At 40.4% G+C, this 16,344-nt stretch overlaps 2 protein-coding genes across 3 annotated transcripts in view; one reads left to right on the forward strand and one right to left on the reverse strand.

The window, feature by feature from the left end:
* The window catches only part of loxl2a (lysyl oxidase-like 2a), a 34,152-nt gene extending 24,822 nt beyond the window's left edge, over window positions 1–9,330 (forward strand). Inside the window, exons 9-14 of the mRNA XM_069711661.1 lie at window positions 693–858; window positions 1,249–1,489; window positions 2,297–2,412; window positions 2,625–2,761; window positions 3,186–3,297; window positions 8,187–9,330. Coding sequence (XP_069567762.1) covers window positions 693–858; window positions 1,249–1,489; window positions 2,297–2,412; window positions 2,625–2,761; window positions 3,186–3,297; window positions 8,187–8,257 — 843 coding nt within the window. The 3' untranslated portion in view covers window positions 8,258–9,330. The remainder of the gene's footprint in view (window positions 1–692; window positions 859–1,248; window positions 1,490–2,296; window positions 2,413–2,624; window positions 2,762–3,185; window positions 3,298–8,186) is intronic.
* Window positions 7,073–15,792, reverse strand: r3hcc1 (R3H domain and coiled-coil containing 1). 2 transcript variants are annotated; one of them, XM_069711669.1, is made up of 9 exons: window positions 15,621–15,792; window positions 15,170–15,301; window positions 14,496–14,633; window positions 13,785–14,352; window positions 11,905–12,080; window positions 11,673–11,743; window positions 11,489–11,584; window positions 11,225–11,369; window positions 7,073–7,904 (listed from the first exon to the last, which is right to left on the reverse strand). In XM_069711669.1, exons 2-8 carry the CDS (start codon window positions 15,211–15,213, stop codon window positions 11,260–11,262), a joined length of 1,203 nt encoding a protein of 400 aa, XP_069567770.1. In that variant the 5' UTR covers window positions 15,214–15,301; window positions 15,621–15,792; the 3' UTR covers window positions 7,073–7,904; window positions 11,225–11,259. The 2 variants fall into 2 exon arrangements, with proteins under 2 accessions (XP_069567770.1, XP_069567778.1); XM_069711677.1 differs by lacking the exon at window positions 7,073–7,904 and adding an exon at window positions 7,957–8,259.
* Window positions 15,793–16,344: the final 552 nt, after the last annotated feature.

Consider the following 16,344-nt stretch of genomic DNA (forward strand, 5'->3'; position numbering starts at 1 on the left):
ATACAGGAGGAGAATTAAAATAATGTTCCTGTTTAAAGTCCCCACACAATTATTCCTTTCTAGAATGGTTTGAGGGGCAAGATCTTAATTTGTTTGGTTGCAACTACTTATTTGGGGGGCATGAGTGAATGAGCCTCTGTAACAAAGCTGTTGACTTGGGATTAATAAAGTAACTACCTAACCTAATCTGACTTGACTTGGAGTCCAATGAATGATTTGTTTATTTTGGAATAAGCTTCTTTGCTGAGAATTGGATGAGACGATTGATACCACTCTCGTGTCCGTACGCTAAATGTAAATCTACAGCTGGTTAGCATAGCTTAGCATTCAGACAAAAAAAACAGGGAGAAACAGCGAGTCAGGTTCTCTCCAGAGGTAATAAATCTCATGTATTATGGTACCACATGTGAGAGGCAGAAGTTATAGCTAGGTTACACTTTCTCATACAAAATAAATTTGATATTTTTATGAGCATTGTTTTAGATGTGTTGGTGGGGAGAGTTTATTATAGATGAAAAGAGCCAGGCTACATGTTTCCCCACGCCTTGCCTTTATCCTGAGCTATAAAAAGCAGCTGCTGGTTTTAGCTTTTTACAGTATAGATATGAGAGCGGTATCAGCCTCTGGATCAGACTTTTGATCATTCAACTGTGTTAATCCTGTTTTCCATGCCTCTTTTTTTTTTTTATCAGGAAACGTGGTACTGGGAAGGAGATTCGTCCGCTGATGCCGTAGTGATGAGCGGGGTGAGATGTTCAGCAACGGAGCTGACTCTGGATCAGTGTCTGCATCACGGGCAACATATTCTCTGTCCCAAAGGAGGCGGGCGCTTCGCTGCTGGGGTCTCATGCACGCAGAGTAAGGAACTCCAGAAAATAAGTCACATCGCATGTGGAGTCTTATGAATACACTATTAAGCCTTTTGCAGTGAATGATGGTTTAAGGTTCTTGGTTTAAACCAAATGTCATGAGTTACTGAGACACATGAAAAGAACAGAGCGATTGTTGATGCTGTTAGTAACACCAGGTTTTTTTTTTTTCTTCTGTGACTTTCTTTTGATTGTTTTAGAATTAAGTGAAATATGTAGCAAATACTGTTTTGCTGCTTTTGGATATAAAGTTTCTAAACTGTGGTAGTAAGGAATAGTTCTTAAAAAATATTGTCTCAAAGACAAACCTGTGGCTAAATGGTGGAGTTTCAGTGATACATGTTAACCACCACATCCCATGTTGCTCTTACCATCCCAGCGGCCCCAGACCTGGTCCTGAGTGCTCAGGTTGTGGAGCAGACATCCTACCTAGAGGACAGGCCCATGTACGCACTGCAGTGTGCCCAGGAGGAGGGCTGTCTGTCCAGCAGCACGAACAAAGCTGACTCTAGCTCCTACCGCCGCCTCTTCCGCTTCTCCTCCCAGATCCACAACAACGGCCAGACAGACTTCAGACCGCGGGCGGCACATCACTCCTGGATCTGGCATGAGTGTCACAGGTGAGACCTCAGCAGGACTCACAGTTGGCGTTTTGCTCTTACCATAGTGAGTGTGAAACCTTAACTGTTACTGTCAAATAATTACACAGGGCTAGATGGTATTACTGCAGATGCTAAGCAGCAAAATGCCAGCAGCTAACTTTCCAGGAAATACTCATATCCCACTGGAATTAGGCTTTCTCTAATGTGACTCAAAGAAAAGCCCCTAGACACCCTAGACCAGGGTTGTCAAACAAGGGGGTCCAGTTCAGCCTGCCGGATGACTTTGCTAAGTGTGAAAATTACAGAAAGACATAAATTGCATTTCTATGAGAATATGGAGGTTCATGAGTACAAACGTCTTGTAATTTTTTTTTAATCGATCCAGTAATTGCTTCAAAAACAGCGTAAATGCGACGTCTGCTCCGGAGGCTGAAGCGCTCGCTGCTCGCTTTGTGACGCATTTCACGTCAAACGCGTCACAAAGCGAGGGAATCTGCAGAGGAGAGCCCAGGCAGATAAACAGTGGGCTGATGTCTGAGTCTTTGGTCTTTATGTTTCTAGTTTATTGTAGAAAGACCTTAAAATAGGGTTTATCATCCAAAAACCTTCACCAATGATTTAAACATAGAGAAATGTTGTCGTTATGTATGCGTTTTATGCTATGATTTTACTGGTCTGGCCCACTTGAGATCAAAGTGGGCCATACGTGGCCCCTTAACTAAAATGAGTTTGACATCCCTGCCCTAGACAGATAAGAGTGTGGATAATATTGTGGAGTTCCTAAATATAGGATGTTTCAACCTTTTTTTTCTTTGTATAATTCAGGCATTACCACAGTATGGAAGTTTTCACCCACTATGACTTGCTGAGTCTGAACGGCACTAAAGTGGCGGAGGGACACAAAGCCAGCTTCTGTCTGGAGGACACCCATTGTGACGAAGGTAAATAGACACCTGCCTTCCTTTTTTATACTGTGGCTTTCGAGCATATTCTGGTTCTGAGTTTACATGTCCTCCTTACATTACAACTATATTGAAACCTATTATTTAAAAAATATGTTATGATCCTGTTAAAAACAACATCCTGCATGATGTCCCTGTGATTAAATACATTTTTGAACAAAGCTACATCTTAAAAACTGCCCTGAATTCAGGTATTCAGAAGAGGTACGAATGTGCAAACTTCGGCGCACAGGGCATCACAGTGGGCTGCTGGGATACCTATAGGCACGACATCGACTGTCAGTGGATCGACATCACAGATGTGACGCCCGGTGACTATATCTTCCAGGTAAAACATCTGGTTTGTTTGTCTAGCCATAGACGATATGGCACATCTGCTGCTGGAAAGATCCATCTCATGTCCAGTCATATAGACCATATATGATATAGACATCAACGGTTTCCACATCTCTGCATCTGCTAGTGTTTGGCAATAAGCCCAAGTCTACTCCTACTTAGACATAAAACAAGTGAGCAGGGGTTGTTGAAGGACACTGAACACAAAACTAAATTTACAGTCTCAGGGTTGCATAAAAAAAACGGACTCCATCTTTATGGATAAGCTTTGTGTTTTTGAGTCATGTTACTGACAATCACTACACCTGTATAATTGGTCCATCGTAGTAGTTTTTTCAAAGTGCTGCTTCTTGTGTAGTGTGATGTGTAAACGGGAAATACTTACCGACATGTAAAAAACTGTTTTCCTCTTCCAGATTGTGATAAACCCAAACTATGAGGTTGCAGAATCAGATTACACCAACAACATTATGAAGTGCCGCTCTCGGTACGATGGACATCGGATATGGACATACAACTGTCATATAGGTAAGACCATTGCACTGTGAGGATCATAATCTTATCTGCATTAGGGACACAACTATATTTACTACAATACTGCAAAGGTTAAAAGGGGCAGGGGGTTGCACTGTTCTCAAAGTAATCTGCATATGAAGTCTGTGTAATGTTTGAGACAGTTTAATCATGGGATTTCAAACTAATATGACTTAACTTGACTTACATTGTGTCAAATTAATAACTGTGTAGTTATTGTATTTTTATGAAAATGTAAAGAATAGTCATGTTGTCCAATAGGTCATAAAAACTTCATTAAACCGTCGTATGTTGTCCAAAAAGGTTATAAAACGTCGTCCTATAGTGTGGGGATGCTGTGGCTCAGATGGTAGAGTGGGTTGCCCCCTAATTGGACGCTTGGTGGTTTGATCCCCAGCTCCTCCTGCCCACATTAGTGTGTACTCCTGATGGCAGCGCTATGAATGGGTGAATGGAAAACTGTGTAAAAGCGCTTCAAGACCACCATACAAGTACAGATCATTTAGTATGTCGTCCAAAGAAAAAAAAAGTGTCGTCCATATTTTGGACTATATTCTATGGTGGTGCAGTGGTTAGCACTGTCGCCTCACATCAAAAAGGTTCCGGGTTCGAATCGGTCCTGGGCCTTTCTGTGCGGAGTTTGCATGTTCTCCCTGTGCTTGCGTGGGTTCTCTCCGGGTTCTCCGGCTTCCTCCCATCATCCAAAAACATGCACCTCAGGTCAGGTTACCTGGCGCCGCGGTCGTGGCAGCCTGCTGCAGCATCTCCCCCCTGAGAGCCCCCCTGCTGTAGTGAAGACATTTCCCCTCGGGGATTAATAAAGTGTATAAAATCAAAAAAATCAAAAAAAAAATATATATTCCATATTTTGAAGACATTTTGTCACATTTTGGACGACAAAATATGACTTTTTTTTTCGATATTTTATAGTATGACTTTTTTGTCACATTTTGGATGACAAAATATGACTTTTTTTTTCGATATTTTGGGCGGCATGCCATAGTATGACTTTTTTTCACATTTTGGATGACATGACATGACTTTTTTCTATATTTTATAGTATGACTTTTTTTCATTTTGGACGGCATGCCATAATGACTTTTTTTCACATTTTGGATGACATGACTTTTGTCATCATATTTCTGACGACGTGCTATAGAATGACTTTTTTGTGCTATTTGTGACGACATGTTATAAGTATAACTTTTATTCATGTTATGCTAACCAGCACAGCGCAGTTGTCAGCGCTCTATTGCATGACTTATAGGACTTTTAAACATGTCATGGCAGACAGTAATGATGCAGTGGTTAGCGTTGTTGCCTCCCAGTCAGAAGGTTCTTGGTTCAATTCTTGCCGTAGACAGGACTTGTCATCTAGGATGTTAAGTAATTCAGTACCGTCAAGGACAAGAATCGAACCTGGAAATGTCAAAAGTAACCCGAACCCTAATATGAAAATAAAGCACGTCGTCCAAAATATGAAAAAAAGTCATATAATCCAAAATGTCACAAAAAATACCACATATGTCAACTGTCAAACTAGTATGTCATATGCGTGTTGTTTCATAAATAGATATATAGACATATAGTGGTGTGAAAAAGTGTTTGCCCCCTTTCTGATTTCTTATTTTTTTGCATGTTTGTCGCACTTAAATGTTTCAGATCATCAAACAAATTTAAATATTAATCAAAGATAACACTCCTGCTGCAGAACCCAAGTTGGCTTCAGCTTGAGGTCACGAACAGATGGCCAGACATTCTTCTTCAGGATTTGTTGGTAGACGGTAGAATTCATGGTTCCATTTATCACAGCAAGTCTTCCAGGTCCTGAAGCAGCAAAACAGCCCCAGACCATCACACTACCACCACCATATTTTACTGTTGGTATGATGTCCTTTTTCTGAAATGCGGTGTTACTTTTACGCCAGATGTAATGGGACACACACCTTCCAAAAAGTTCAACTTTTGTCTCGTCAGTCCACAGAGTATTTTCCCAAAAGTCTTGGGGATCATCAAGATGTTTTCTGGCAAAAATGAGACGAGCCTTAATGTTCTTTTTGCTCAGCGGTGGTTTTGGTCTTGGAACTCTGCCATGCAGGCCATGTTTGCCCAGTCTCTTTCTTATGGTGGAGTCATGAACACTGACCTTAACTGAGGCAAGTGAGGCCTGCAGTTCTTTGGATGTTGTTGTGGGGTCTTTTGTGACCTCTCAGATGAGTCGTCACTGCGCTCTTGGGAAATTTTGGTCACCACTGTTCCACTGTTCCATGTTTTCTCCATTTGTGGATAATGGCTCTCACTGTGGTTCGCTGGAGTCCCAAAGCTTTAGAAATGGCTTTAGAACCTTTTCCAGACTGATATATCTCAATTACTTTCTTTCTCATTTGTTCCTGAATTTCTTTGGATCTCGGCATGATGTCTATCTTTTGAGGATATTTTGGTCTACTTCACTTTGTCAGGCAGGTCCTATTTAATTTTGCTGGGCGGCACGGTGGTGCAGTGGTTAGCATTGTCGCCTCACAGCAAAAAGGTTCAGGGTTGGAATCCGGTCCTGGGCCTTTCTGTGCGGAGTTTGCATGTTCGCTTGCGTGGGTTCTCTCCGGGTTCTCCGGCTTCCTCCCATCATCCAAAAACATGCACCTCAGGTCAGGTTACCTGGCGCCGCACTAGTGGCAGCCTGTTGCAGCAGCTCCCCCCTGATAGACTCCCTGCTGTAGCGAAGAAATTTCCCCTCGGGGATTAATAAAGTGAAATAAAAAAAATAAGTGAGTTCTTGATCGAGAACAGGTGTGGCAGTAATCGGGCCCGTGTGTGGCTAGAGAAATTGAACTCGGGTGTGATAAACCACAGTTATGTTTTAACAGGAGGGGGCAAACACTTTTTCACACAGGGCCGTGTGGGTTTGGATTTTTTTTTTCTCCCTTAATAATAAAAACCTTCATTTAAAAACTGCATTTTGTGTTTACTTGTGTTATCTTTGACTAATATTTAAATTTGTTTGCTGATCTGAAACATTCAAGTGTGACAGACGTGCAAAAAAATTGGAAATCTGGAAGGGGGCAAACACTTTTTTCACACCACTGTATATAGACATATATGTGTATATATATATATATATAATGTATGTATATATATTTATATGTATATATACGTATATATACATATATGTACATATATGTGTATATATATATATACATATATATACTCTATATTTATATAGATATAAACACGCACACGTATATAATTACATATCCAAAGGATATTTAAGCAAATATTGTGTAATCAAGACCAAATGTGTTTTCATTTCTATGTTGTTGATTTCAACTTGACTAGATCATTTTAATTTGATGTACTGAAAATTCTGCTTGTTACATTTTGTTTTTGCAATGACAGCAACATATTTTTTTCAGACAGTAACAGATACCTAAACAGGTAACTGTTCAGTAAATAAGCTAATACATTACGTTTCAGGTCATTGTTAAACTGTACATTGTAAACTGTTCTTAATACTAGACGTGGGCATTTCAAGCAAAACTACTATTCGAAAGTCGCTTGCTCCGAGTCCCCCCCCACACCGCCTCGCGATGGTTACACCCATGACTATAAAGGGACATAACATTCCACGTTTGCAAAGCTCAAACTCCAGTGGATCAAAAAGTTTTGTGTAACGTGGCGTAAAGAGCTTAAACACTTTGTCTAAGGTAGTTCTGTGTTATTTAGACGGACAAAAATACAAAGAACAATTTAACACCTGGGAATTTATTGAAAAAAAAAGAAGTTTTTTTTAAAAAACAAAACGTTAGCAGATATCTGTGTCCAGTATAACATTGCTTTGACAACAGTGTCAGACTTTAAAGTCTGACACTGTTTTTTCGGAAAAAAAAATTCTGTTAGTGGATCCACATTACCCGTTATCTACAAGCAATATACTTTTTTGACCAAATCCTGATGAGGAATCTGACATAAAATAAGAAAGGTATCAATAACACTTAAGGTGAATTTTGCAACCAATGCTGTTACACCTAGTTGACAAGGAAACACATTTTAATCTCTGGTCAACGTGCAATAGTAGTACGAGTGTGCCCCATTTAATCCTTCAACCTTCAATGCTATCTGAAATCGTAAATGCATCAAACAGTTTTTATATTCATTAATGCTGGTGCTGTAATTGCCTCATTAGTATAATAAACAACACAAACCTCAACAGTAATGTCCAAACATCAGGGGTCAGGCTGAGCTGTAGAATGAAGATCAGTCTATCTGCGATCTTGCAGACTACACAACACCCCCCCTGAGAGAGCTGCCACTAACCCTAACTGTAGTAGGTCTTTTGTGTGGTACTGTGCGTCTGCAGATGGACCTACTTATACAAAACAGAGTCTCTGAGTTCATCTTCTGTGTCTTACTCAGAGACACTTGATCAGGGTGGATAATGTTGGTGATGCGGGGCAGTGCTCTCCGTCAGTCTCTTTCACTTTGCCAACCTCCTGTAGTGATCACTGAAGAAGGCAAACAGAGCCACAGAGCAGTTAGCTGTTTGTGGCAGCTGTGGAGTCTCATCCGATGATCAGTGAAGGGAGGCAGACCTCTGCTGGACCTTTCTGTAGAAAACAGGAAGAGCAAAATAACTTTAAATGAAGGTTTGCCTGATTTTTTTAGTCAATATTTTTCAAGTTGCAACATCACTGTCACCTCATCACATCAGGCGTAGGTAGTGTCTGAATAGCTTGTTTGGATGGTACATTTTAATCAAATAAAAAAAGGTGGCACCGACTCAATTTTAGATTTGTTTAACCAAAGCTTCATGAAGGAGTTTATCATTTATTTGTCTTGCGCTCCAGAGTATTGCTAATGTCTTTATCAACCTCTGTCCAACTTCACAGGTGGCACACGGAGTTCAGAAACAGAGGACACATTCCCCGGATTGCTGACCAACCAGCTCTCTCACAGGTAGACCTGAAATGGACAACACGGACGGACGGACAGCATCAAGGAAGTGTATACTTCTATTTGACAACCACTAGAGGGGGCTGTACGGTTTTCCTTCCTTGAAGCAGTGTTGGGTTGTTGTTGGAGCTCTGGGTTCATCTGGTACAATAAACAATGACTCGGAGGGGAAAATGAACAGCTTGCTTACTAATCCATTAACCACATTCAGCTGTACTACAGTGTTTGTATCTTTCAGCGATTTTGCCTTTGTTGTCAGTGCAGCAGTGGTCAGGCCTGATGCTACTTAGGACAATCCCATGAGGATTACTTTTTAAACTACCTGTGCCAACAGTTGAACTCTAAGCCAAAACTTTAGCTATTTTTAAAAAGGCCTCAAACTAAAAAAAAATAATAGACAAGACCCTGACCTCTATTTCGAGCTCACTTTAGTCAAATGAGAATTGTTTTCCGTGAAATCTGGTGCTAAAAATTCTGAATCTTGCATTGTATGTTTGTTTTTTTTTAACATCTGAATTGAAGGGCAGGTGTACGAATCACATTTGCTTCAACAGTATTGGATGATTAAAGGTTTTATCAACTCCAGACTGAAAACAAATACAGTACCGATATGTATGATATCCGATACAGAGCAGCATGCATGTTGTATGACAACAAAACATCACTCCTTTTCTCAGGAGGATTGTATCCAATTTCATAAAAATGTTTTTTTGTGTTCGACAGACTTGAGCTCACTTTTGCTAATGTTCTATTTATTGATTTGTTTTCTTGGTTGTGACAGTAGACAAACATTTTTATCTTCATAATCTGTACACCCCCTTCGGCTTCTTTTCTCATTGTCTGAGTTTTGTTAAATTATTACCGTCAGGGACTATGAAATTGTGGAAGTACTGTAACAGCTACATGTATGTGAAAATGCCTCTTAATGGTTTTGTAAATTTTAAACTTTTTTTCTAATGTAGCAGTTCAAGGATCCTTCATTTTATAAGGGCACTTGTTATTTGTGGTTTTTATTTTGTATGCATGGATGAATGTGGAAAAGCATTACATTTTTTTTAAATAAAAAATGGTGAAAACAAACTTTTGTAATGTTTTAGTGCCCTAAAATTCTTTCAAAGCCACGCAGGATGAACGTGAAGAGAGTGACATGAGAGAAGAGTTCAGTATACAGTCCTGTGAAATAGTACATTTTCAGCTTTTTCTGACATGTAGAACATTTGATAATTTTTTTAAACAAATACAGTACCAGTCAAAGGTTTGGACACACCTTCTCATTCATGGTTTTTCTTTATTTAATTTTTTTTTCTACATTGTAGATTAATATTGAAGACATCAAAACTATGAAGGAACATATGTGGTAAACAAAAAAAATGTTCAACAAACCAGAATATGGTTTATATTTTAGATTCTTCAAAGTAGCCACCTTTTGCTTTGATGACAGCTTTGCACACTTTTGGCATTCTTTCAATCAGCTTCATGAGGTCGTCACCTGGAATGGTTTCCCAACAGTCTTGAAGGAGTTCCCAGAGGTGCTGAGCTCTTGTTGGCTGCTTTGCCTTCACCCTGCGGTCCAACTCATCCCAGACCATCTCAATTGGGTTTAGGTCGGGTGATTGTGGAGGTCAGGTCATCTGACGCGGCCCTCCATCACTCTCCTTCTTGGTCATATAGCCCTTCCATAGCATGGAGGTGTGTTTGGGGTCATTGTCCTGTTGAAATACAAATGCTGGTCCTACTAAGCGCAAACCGGACATGATGGCATGTCGCTGCAGAATGCTGGTTAAGTATGCCTTGAATTTTGAATAAATCACCAACAGTTTCACTAGCAAAGCACCTCCTCATCCATGCTTCACGGTGGGAACCACACATGTAGAAACCAGCCGCTCACCTTTTCGGCTCACCTTTACATGGCGGGTGGAACCAAAAATCTCAAATTTGGACTCATCAGACCAAAGTACAGATTTCCAATGGTTTAATGTCCATTCCTTGCATTTCTTGGCCCATTTCTTCTTCTTCTTCTTCTTCTTCTTCCTCAGTAGTGGCTTCTTTGCAGCAATTCCACCATGAAGGCCTGATTCACGCAGTCTCCTCTGAACAGTTGATGTTGAGACGTGTCTGCTACTTGAATGCTGCGAAGCATTTATGTGGGCTCTAATCTGAGGTGTTGTTAATTTGCAGTTTCTGAGGCTGGTAACTCTAATGAACTTATCCTCAGCAGCAGAGGTGACTCTTGGCCTTCCTGTCCTCATGAGAGACAGTTTCATCATAGCGTTTGATGGTTTTCGCGACTGCATTCAAAGTTCTTCTAATTTTCCAGATTGACTGACCTTCCTGTCTTAAAGTAATGATGGACTGTTGTTTCTCTTTACTTAGTTGAGTGGTTCTTGCCATAATATGGATTAGAACTGTAGTCAAATTAGCCTATTCACTGTATAGAGCTGTGCACCAATCCTGCCTCTGCACAACACAACTGATGGTCTCAAACACATTAAGAAGGCAAGAAATTCCACAAATTAACTCTCGACAAGGCTCACCTGTTAATTGAAAACCATTCCAGGTGACGACCTCGTAAAGCTGATTGAAAGAATGCCAAGAGTGCAAAGCTGTCATCAAAGCAAAAGGTGGCTACTTTGAAGAATCTAAAATATAAAACATATTCTGGTTTGTTTAACACTTTTTTGTTTACCATGTGTTCCTTCATAGTTTTCATGTCTTCAATATTAATCTGCAATGTAGAAAAAATTAAGAAAAACCATTGAATGAGAGGTGTGTCCAAACTTTTGACTGGTACTGTATATCAATAAATGTAATATTATTCTGTGGTTATGTGGTTTTTCATGTGACAACCCAAGTTTAGTGTTGTGATCACTGTTGCCCACAGGCTGACTTTCAAGGGACACAAATCAAATTAATTTATAGTAATTCCAACTCTAAGGTGTTTTAATGTTAGAACATAAAAGTGAGTTTGCTTTACCTGTAGTGTATGCCAACAGTGGTTTGCTTTTCCCTTCAATATCGGTACCCTCTGCCTCGTCCCTGTATGCCCAAGGCTCTGGTCACCATCCTCCTGGCAACAGCACTGTCTGTCCTGGGACGGTCCTTCACTGGCTGGATAAACTCTGGAGGAAGACACAGAAACAGCACTCTGATCCACATCATCAGCATTTAGCCCAATGGTTAACAAAATAACAATATTGTGGCTTAAGATATCCTAAACACACGTAGGTGAATCTCCTACCTGCCCGCCTGAAGGCCTTGCCTTGGGCTTTTTTACTGCCTTCAGCCAGTGCTCGTACCTTCAGCAGTGGGTGGCAGATGGAGAGGGCATGGAGAGCTGCGTATGACACAACACACACATCAGTCATTTCCAGCTTTTAACCTCAACCCCAGCGCCACATTCATTATACAGAGGAAGCTCTCACCTGCTGACTCACTGGAGAAAACCCCGAGTGCATGTGTGTTGTCCACCCACTTGATCTTCATTCCACCATTACTGCAAAAGAGGGAAGCACTTTATGAACTTGGTGGCTTCATCACTCGTTTGTTACAAATAGAAAACCTCTCAGCTACACACCACAAAGTTTAAAGACTGAGAAAACTTCAACTCGGAGTTCCTCAGCTAAATCTAATGCAATTCAATTTCTCTGCTCACACCTGTACTCTATAAATGCATCGACAAGATCATCTGTCTTGAACATAGCTGGGAAGTCGTAGATCTCGATCACGTGGCCAAAGTCATCAGAGATCATGCACACATTCTCGTACATAGAGAAGTCCTTCTTGACACGCTGAATGCAAACAGTAGCAGCCTCCTTTAGATGTGCCTTGATCTGAGAGAACAAACAACACATACAATATTACCTTTACATGAATAGGTTTATGAAAAGTGCAGGTTAATAAAAAAAAAATTTTTTAAATACGTATCGAGCAATGGAACCCAATGAAGATGATAATACTGATATATATATATATCTGTGGGGGGGGGGGAAATAATCAAAATAATTTGTTGGTTTGCTCAACAAGACAATTTTCTTTGCAATAATTTGAGACTAACAAAAGTAGTTTTGTATATTCTTAACAAAATCAAAAATTTGTATTAAACAGAATATTATATTTAATAAAAAAAAATGGCAAAGTTAATAGGACACTGGTTGTTTTTTTGCACAACCTTCAGGGACGATCACTGTAAACAAATGACTTGTGTAGCTCCAAGTGAGACTTCTGCATATGTCAGCAGGTAGTTTGGTCTGCTCTTCCTGAGCAAACTGCTCCAGCTGTCTCAGGTTTGAAGGGTGCCTACAAACATGTTCCAGCTCCTTCTATAGATGTTTAACGGTATTTAGATCAGGACTCACAGAAGGCCACTTTCGAATAGTCCAATGTTTTGTTCTTAATCGTTTTGGGGTGATTTTAACTGTGTTTGGGTCCTTGTCCTGTTGAAGGACCAATGACCTATAATATAACTTTCTAACACCAGGCAGTACGTTTTGCTCCAGAATGCCTTGATAGTCTGGAGATTTCATTGTGCTCTCAAGACACCCTGTGCCAGATGCAGCAAAGAAGCCCTAAAACAGAACCAAACCTCCCCAAAGTTTCACAGCAGGCGTGGTGTTCTTTTCCTGGAAAAGTTCTGTGAACCCACAGCTGATGTGACTTACAAGAAAGCTCCAGTTTGTGTTATATTGCCAAAGAAAGTTCACCTTAAAGAATTTTAGCAGATTCCAATTCGTTTTTTGTTTGTTTTTCCTTTTACCAGTGAAATCCTTCCGAGTTGCCTGTGACACATGCTGCAATCAGACCTTGATGTACCAAGACTCTTGGAGTTGAGCTTGTATTTCTTTGGACGTTTGCCTTGACTCTTTGTCTACCATTCACACTATGCTTCTGTTTAATCTGGCGTCCATTCTCCTTCTCTTAACAGGCCGTGTCCAAGGAGGTTGGCTAAAGTCCCGTGGACCTTAAACTTCCCAATGACATTTTCAGCTGTAGTCACAAGAACATCAAGCTGTTTGGAGATGGTCTTATCTTTTACCTTTAACATGCTTGTTTATAGTTTTTGTTCAGTTCTTCTCAGAATACTCTTTGCTTTGCTTTCTCTGGTCCATGTGTGGTTCACACAATGAAACCAAACAGCTGAGTGACCATTTCAGTCCATTTAAATAGACTGAATGACTGATTACAAGATTGAAGACGTGTGATACAATTTCAAGAAAAACTGCTTGTTTGGAATATCACTATAAACCAATTATTTCAATTTTTATGAGGGTACCACCAAATGTAACTGGGTCTTGTTAGAGTAATATTTGTAGAAGAAACATTATATATATATATAGATATATATATATTTATTTTTAAACACTTTCTTTGTTGTACTTTGAGACATAAACACACACAAAAAAATTGCTTTTAATTTCATCACATTTCAGAATAAAGCATTTCTTCAATTAGTCATTAGTGATACCAACAAATTCATCCACGACAGTAAATAACAGGAAAACAATTAGACCATCAAAATTAAGTGCGTGTTAACTTACCTCTTCAGTTGCATCATCTGTGTCTGTGCTTGAGTCTTCTGTCTGGGAACTGTATGGCACATTAACAAGGGCATCCTCGTCCTTCTCCTTCTCCTCTAAGGTCATGTCAGACAAGCAGGACTGAATCTGGTCCCAAACAGGGTCCTCATCTTCATTCAGCCTCAACTTTTGTTTCTCCTCCTCAGGACATAACACTGAACTGTCTGCAGGAGGGTCAACGACACTGTCCGCTACTTCAGGGAATGATCCCTGTCCTGATATAGATGAGTACTTTGTAGTTTCAGTACAGAAACAAGAGTCAGATGAACTGCTGACGGAGCTACTGCTAGGACGAGCTGAGCTTGGTAACTCCTGGCCTGTGGTGGGTCCTTGAGAGTTTTGTAAAGACAGTCTCTCTCGAGCGGCCCGTGGCATGTAGAGGGGCTTGTCCGGCCTCTTAGGTGCTCGACTCCTTGATGGGATTGAAGGTTTTGACTTCACATTGCCTCGCGTCTCCCCCCTGCTGCTCAACAACTCTTCACACAAGCTGCTGTTGCTCTCCAAATCACTCTCTTCCTCAACTTCACCTCTACAGAAACACGAACAAAAAACATGTCATGATGACCACGAACAACCAACCCGCTCTGCAAAAAACTGAAAAGCAGTTTTACACTAAAATTAAAAATGCACAAGACACACAGATTTAGGTTTGGTTAACACTGCATTGAGTACCTGAGCTCAGAATGACAGACCACCACCCTGCGGCACCAGCTCTCCCCCACCGAAAAGGTGGTGAGCTCCGGCAGGTCTTCTATGGTCTTGTGAATCAGGTATCGCAATCTGCTGGGTAGAGGGGGGAACAGGAGCACACTGGACAGAGACACAGAGAGCATGACAGTGGAGATGGAGAAAGTGGGTTTTTTTGGGGGGGGCTGTATAAACACATCATCATTTTCAACAACATAACCCAGCACTGAGTCATAAGTGTCATGGTATATGACCCTTATTTCATCAGGCAGTGTCACTGAGACCAGTGAGAAATAAATACAGAGTAGAAACACACCAACACTTCCAAAACACTCACATCTTATTAAAAAGGCACAAAATTAACACTTGAAATCTAAATGAGCCCTTCATGTGTTAGTGGCCTTTGGAATTATTTGCCAGTCCTGAGTTTTTGTCGAACTTTTATAGAATACACAAGTTATTGATGCTGCTTTTGGTTAGAATTACTACAAAATGTATTACAATTAATCTCCCCGATAAAGTCACAAGTCAACTGTATCTGAAGAGCAGCAAGTCAAGTACAGACATGATTGTTGATTACACAATGGTTTTCCTAGCCTCAAGAGGACGTGCGGTTTTTTTCTAGCAGGCCACTCTAGCTGGTGGTAATTTTACGTTACCTGTTGCGGTTGTTTGTCTTTTGGTATGCTTCCAGCTCATCCATGACATGATGCACGAATTCACTTTCTTCCTTTGGGAGGTAAATGCCATCGAAACAAGGAAACGCCAGGGTGGACAGAGACGGACGGGTCCTGTTGACAACAATGAAGTTAACATAGTACGGACATAAAAAGCTGCAGCGTTCAAATAAATTCATCATAATTCAAATGCAAATTACGATGCCCACGAACGTTAGCTTGCTTATAGTAAGATAGCCGAAATAAAGTAGCAACTCCTACGTTATTTGTAGTCAATGAGAACAGAAAACTAGCTGGTATTTTGATGTTTAAATGTCCTGAAAAACTCATAACAAAGCTAGCTTACTTTGGCTAGTGCTAACCACGTGCGGAAACGTTAAATGTCAGTCTGCCAGACGTTACCGAATGCTTCTAGTAACTACAACGTGCTTACCGTAAAAGCTGAAGCAAGCGTACAGTCCTGCCTTGGGATTGTTTTAATCAGGTGCAGCAGTGGTGGGAACTCGTTTCAATGGAAAGTAGCGAACGCCTGCTCGAAAAGTCGCCAGATGACGCCCGCGCTAATTTGCATATTTTGACGTCATTACGTCTTATTTGCATTCTTCCGAGTGTCAACCCTTAACATCTGTCTCTCTCTCTCTCTTAGTGCTCAGATTTACTCTTTAAATACAGCCGAATTATTTAAAAAAAATAATTTAAAACGGCTTTTTTTTTTTTTTTTTTTTTTATACATTTACATTTCTGTTTCTGTTGTCAAGCAACAGGAGGAGTATGAAAAAGTGACTGAAACGTGGCTCATTAAGATAACATGTTAACCAGAAGTGTTGTATCTCAAATTATTGTCCCCAATAGTTTTCCCCGAGTCCGTTGATCGAAGCAGTATTTAGGCAGTTACCGGTTTTAGTTGATTTTCATTAAGCGTAGTTTACAAGATATCTTGGAGAGCCCAACATCAACCTGAGGTCTCTTTGTTGGATTCTGACTTCCCCCTTTCCAGCACATACACTTATACTATAGGAAGAGGTGTTACCTACAGTGAGGCGGGACATTTGCATAGTATGTTTGTCTCAGTACTTTTCCACTGTCCTCTGTTTGAACCACATCTCCCTTTTGATCTGATAGTGAGTTGCACCCTACTGTGACCCCAACGTGTTAAG

This window comes from Brachyistius frenatus, unplaced genomic scaffold, assembly GCF_029030835.1.
Source record: "Brachyistius frenatus isolate BFR_SWC_R1_liver_20210118 unplaced genomic scaffold, ASM2903083v1 Contig_4, whole genome shotgun sequence".
NCBI classification, from domain to species: domain Eukaryota; kingdom Metazoa; phylum Chordata; class Actinopteri; family Embiotocidae; genus Brachyistius; species Brachyistius frenatus.